This window comes from Dufourea novaeangliae, unplaced genomic scaffold (assembly GCF_001272555.1).
Source record: "Dufourea novaeangliae isolate 0120121106 unplaced genomic scaffold, ASM127255v1 scaffold263, whole genome shotgun sequence".
NCBI classification, from domain to species: Eukaryota; Metazoa; Arthropoda; class Insecta; order Hymenoptera; family Halictidae; genus Dufourea; species Dufourea novaeangliae.
This window is the reverse complement of record NW_015374138.1, coordinates 1716-7179: the sequence shown is the minus strand read 5'-3', so window position 1 is coordinate 7179 and position 5464 is coordinate 1716. Positions and strand designations below refer to the sequence as shown.

General features: G+C 49.5%; 1 protein-coding gene across 1 annotated transcript in view; it reads right to left on the bottom strand.

Annotated features, from left to right (window-relative positions):
- The window catches only part of LOC107191285 (serine-aspartate repeat-containing protein F-like), a gene marked incomplete at its 3' end in the record, with an annotated part of 7515 nt that overhangs the window by 1344 nt on the left and 707 nt on the right, over nucleotides 1–5464 (bottom strand). Inside the window, exons 2-9 of the mRNA XM_015580281.1 lie at nucleotides 4939–5192; nucleotides 4718–4877; nucleotides 4331–4664; nucleotides 3983–4286; nucleotides 2227–2338; nucleotides 1877–2002; nucleotides 1453–1672; nucleotides 1055–1193 (exon numbers count right to left, since the gene is read on the bottom strand). Coding sequence (XP_015435767.1) covers nucleotides 1055–1193; nucleotides 1453–1672; nucleotides 1877–2002; nucleotides 2227–2338; nucleotides 3983–4286; nucleotides 4331–4664; nucleotides 4718–4877; nucleotides 4939–5192 — 1649 coding nt within the window. The remainder of the gene's footprint in view (nucleotides 1–1054; nucleotides 1194–1452; nucleotides 1673–1876; nucleotides 2003–2226; nucleotides 2339–3982; nucleotides 4287–4330; nucleotides 4665–4717; nucleotides 4878–4938; nucleotides 5193–5464) is intronic.

Below are 5464 nucleotides of genomic sequence, written 5' to 3'. Positions count from 1 at the left end.
CCAATGTGAATGCCGATGTCACTGTCAATATTACTGCCCTCGTCAGCGCTAGTGTGAATGCCGATGACACTGTCGTCGTTGCTGCCCTCGTTATCGCCAATGTGAATGCCGATGTCACTGTCGATGTTACTGCCCTGGTCATCACAAATGTGAATGCCGATGTCACTGTCGATGTCACTGCCCATGTCAACGTCAGTGTCATCATCAATGTGAATAACGATGTCTCTGTCGATGTTACAGCCCTCGTCAGCGCTAATGTGAATGCCGATGACACTGTCGACGTTACTGCACTTCACACTGCCAATGTGAATGCCGTTGTCACTGTCGATGTTACTGCCCATGTCATCGTCAAAGTGAATGCCGATGTCACTGTCGACGCTACTGCACTTCTCATCGCCAATGCGAATGCCGATGTCACTGTCGCCGTCACTGCACTTCTCATCACCAATGTGAATGCCGATGTCGCTGTCGATGTTACTGCCCTCGTCAGCGCTAGTGTGAATGCCGATGACATTGTCGACGTTACTGCCCTCGTAATCGCCAATGTGAATGCCGACGTCACTGTCGATGTTATTGCCCTCGTCATAGCCAATGTGAATGCCGTGGGAACTGTCGATGTTACTGCTCATGTCATCGCGAATGTTAATGCCGATGTCACTGTCGATGTTACTGCCCTCGTCATCGCCAACGTGAATGCCGGTGTCACTGTCGATGTCACTGCCCATGTCACTGCCAATGTGAATGCCGAAGTCACTGTCGACGTTACTGCACTTCTCATCACCAATGTGAATGCCGATGTCACTGTCCATGTTACTGCCCTCGTCAGCGCTAGTGTGACTGCCGATGACACTGTCGACGTTACTGCCCTCGTTATCGCCAATGTGAATGCCGATGTCACTGTCGATTTTACTGCCCTGGTCATCACAAATGTGAATGCCGATGTCACTGTCGATGTTACTGCCCATGTCATCGTCAAAGTGAATGCCGTGGTCACTGTCGATGTTACTGCCCCCGTCATCGCCAATGTGAATGCCGTGGTCACTGTCGATCATACTGCCCATGTCAACGTCAGTGTCATCATCAATCTGAATTTCGATGTAACTGTCGATATTACTGTTCTTGTCACCGGCAATGTGAATGCCGATGTCACTGTCGATGTTGCACCCCAAGTCAACGTCAGTGTCATCCTCAATCTGAATTTGTCGGTAACTCTAGATGTTGCTGTCCCTTTATTCGCCAATGTGACTGCCGATGTCACCGTCAGGGTCATCGTCAGTGTGAATGCCGATGTCACAGTCGATGTTACTGCCCTGGTCATCGCCAATGTGAATGCCGATGTCATTGTCGATGTTACTGCCCTCATCATCGCCAATGTGAATGCTTATTTCACTGTCGATGTTACTGCCCACGTCATCGCCAAAGTGAATGCCGTTGTTACTGTGTTTATGTTACTGCCCATGTCAACGTCAGTATCATCACAATCGGAAAGGCGCTGTCGCTGTCGATGTTACAGGCCATGTCATCAACAATGTGAATGCCGATGTCACTGTCGATGCTACGCCCCATTTCAACGTTAGTGTCATCCCCAATCTGAATTTCTATGTAACTGTCGATGTTACTGCCCTCGTCAGCGCTAGTGTGACTGCCGATGTCACCGCCGATGTTACTGCCCCTGACAACGTCAGTGTCATCATCAATGTGAATAACGATGTCTCTGTCGATGTTACAGCCCTCGTCAGCGCTAATGTGAATGCCGATGACACTGTCGACGTTACTGCACTTCACACTGCCAATGTGAATGCCGTTGTCACTGTCGATGTTACTGCCCATGTCATCGTCAAAGTGAATGCCGATGTCACTGTCGACGCTACTGCACTTCTCATCGCCAATGTGAATTCCGATATCACTGTCGACGTTACTGCACTTCTCATCACCAATGTGAATGCCGATGTCGCTGTCGACGTTGCTGCCCTCGTCATCGCTAGTGTGAATGCCGATGACACTGTCGGCGTTACTGCCCTCGTTATCGCCAATGTGAATGCCGACGTCACTGTCGATGTTATTGCCCTCGTCATAGCCAATGTGAATGCCGTGGTAACTGTCGATGTTACTGCCCATGTCATCGCGAAAGTGAATGCCGATGTCACTGTCGATGTTACTGCTCATGTCATCGCGAATGTTAATGCCGATGTCACTGTCGATGTTACTGCCCTCGTCATCGCCAACGTGAATGCTGGTGTCACTGTCGATATCACTGCCCATGTCGCTGCCAATGTGAATGCCGAAGTCACTGTCGATGTTACTGCCCTGGTCATCACAAATGTGAATGCCGATGTCACTGTCGATGTTACTGCCCATGTCATCGTCAAAGTGAATGCCGATGTCTCTGTCGTTGTTACTGCCCTCGTTAGCCCAATTGAGAATGCGGATGTCACTTTCGAGGTTACTGTCCATGTCACATGAATGTGAATGCCGATGTCACTGTCGATGTTACTGCCCTGGACAACGCCAATGTGAATGCCGATGACACTGTCGACGTTACTGCCCTCGTAATCGCCAATGTGAATGCCGATGTCACTGTCGATGTTACTGCCCATGTCAACGTCAGTGTCATCATCAATGTGAATGTCGATGTCTCTGTCGATGTTACTGCCCTCGTCAGCACTAATGTGAATGCCGATGACACTGTCGACGTTACTGCACTTCACACTGCCAATGTGAATGCCGTTGTCACTGTCGATGTTACGGCCCATGTCATCGCCAATGTGAATTCCGGTATCACTGTCGACGTTACTACACTTCTCATTGCCAATGTGAATGCCGTTGTCACTGTCGATGTTACTGCTCATATCATCGCGAATGTGAATGCCGATGTCACTGTCGATGTTACTGCCCTCGTCATCGTCAAAGTGAATGCCGTGGTCACTGTCGATATCACTGCCCATGTCACTGCCAATGTGAATGCCGATGTCACTGTCGATGTTACTGCCCATGTCAACGTCAGTGTCATCATCAATGTGAATGACGATGTCTCTGTCGACGTTACTGCCCTGGTGATCACAAATGTGAATGCCGTTGTCACTGTCGATGTTACTGCTCATATCATCGCGAATGTGAATGCCGATGTCACTGTCGATGTTACTGCCCATGTCAACGTCAGTGTCATCATCAATGTGAATGACGATGTCTCTGTCGACGTTACTGCCCTGGTGATCACAAATGTGAATGCCGTTGTCACTGTCGATGTTACTGCTCATATCATCGCGAATGTGAATGCCGATGTCACTGTCGATGTTACTGCCCATGTCAACGTCAGTGTCATCATCAATGTGAATGACGATGTCTCTGTCGACGTTACTGCCCTGGTGATCACAAATGTGAATGCCGTTGTCACTGTCGATGTTACTGCTCATATCATCGCGAATGTGAATGCCGATGTCACTGTCGATGTTACTGCCCATGTCAACGTCAGTGTCATCATCAATGTGAATGACGATGTCTCTGTCGACGTTACTGCCCTGGTGATCACAAATGTGAATGCCGTTGTCACTGTCGATGTTACTGCTCATATCATCGCGAATGTGAATGCCGATGTCACTGTCGATGTTACTGCCCATGTCAACGTCAGTGTCATCATCAATGTGAATGACGATGTCTCTGTCGACGTTACTGCCCTGGTGATCACAAATGTGAATGCCGTTGTCACTGTCGATGTTACTGCTCATATCATCGCGAATGTGAATGCCGATGTCACTGTCGATGTTACTGCCCATGTCAACGTCAGTGTCATCATCAATGTGAATGACGATGTCTCTGTCGACGTTACTGCCCTGGTGATCACAAATGTGAATGCCGTTGTCACTGTCGATGTTACTGCTCATATCATCGCGAATGTGAATGCCGATGTCACTGTCGATGTTACTGCCCATGTCAACGTCAGTGTCATCATCAATGTGAATGACGATGTCTCTGTCGACGTTACTGCCCTGGTCATCACAAATGTGAATGCCGTTGTCACTGTCGATGTTACTGCCCTTGTCATCGTCAAAGTGAATGCCGATGTCACTGACGATGTTATTGCTCTCGTTATCGCCAATGAGAATGCCGATGACTCGGTCGACGATCCTGCCCTCGCCATCGCCAATGTGAATTCCGATATCACTGTAGACGTTACTACCCATGTCAACGTCAGTGTCATCGTCAATGTGAATGTCGATATCTCTGACGATGATACTCCCGTCATCAACGCTAATGTGAATGTCGATGTCTCTGTCGACGTTACAGCCCTCGTCATCGCCAATGTGAATGCCGATGTCACTGTCGACGTTACTGCCCTGGTCATCGCCAATGAGAATGCCGATGACACGGTCGACGATACTGCCCTCGCCAACGTCAATGAGAATTCCGATATCACTGTCGACGTTCCTGCACTTCTCATCGCCAATGTGAATGCCGTTGTCACTGTCGACGATACTGCCTCGCCATCGCCAATGTGAATTCCGATATCACTGTCGACGTTCCTGCACTTGTCATCACCAATGTGAATGTCGATATCTCTGTCGATGTTACTGCCCTCATCAACGCTAATGTGAATGCCCATGTCACTGTCGATTTTGATGCCAACGTCATCGCCAATGTGAATGCCGATGACACTGTTGACGATACTGCCTCGCCATCGCCAATGTGAATTCCGATATCACTGTCGACGTTCCTGCACTTCTCATCACCAATGTGAATGTCGATATCTCTGTCGATGTTACTGCCCATGTCATCATCGATGTTAATGTCGATGTCTCTGTCGACGTTACCGCCCTCGCCATCGCCATTCGCCATCGATTTTAATGTCCACGTCATCGACAAACTGAATGCCGATGTCACTGTCGCCGTTACTGCCCTGGTCATCGCCAATGTGAATGCCGATGTCACTGTCGATGTTACTGCCCTGGTCATTGCGAATCTGAATGCCGATGTCACTGTCGATGTTACTGCCCATGACAACGCCAGTGTCTTCATCAATGTGAATGTCTATGTAACTGTCGATGTAACCGTCAGTGACATAGTCAATGTGAATTCCGATATCACTGTCGACGTTCCTGCACTTCTCATCGCCAATGTGAATGCCGCTGTCACTGTCGATGTTACTGCCCTGGGCATCGCCAATAGTAGAAGTAGTAGTAGTAGTACGGTTCTCCCTGGAGAGGGGAAGTGCGATTTCCCCCCCAAGGCCCAGCTGTGGCTCAAATCGCCGTTAGCTCTCAAACAGCCCCCGCCGCGTTAGCAGGGGGGCTGCCGTTGGCATTACCCGGGGCTATTATTTCCCACGGTTTTCCAACCCGACCAACTTTTTTAGGCCCGGGCCACATGGAGGCGAGGAAGTACTCGCCGGGGGGCGGAGAGTCACTAGGATCGTCCCTTCCCTACCTAAGTGAATTAGCTATGGAATATGGTCGTCGGGGCAACCGAT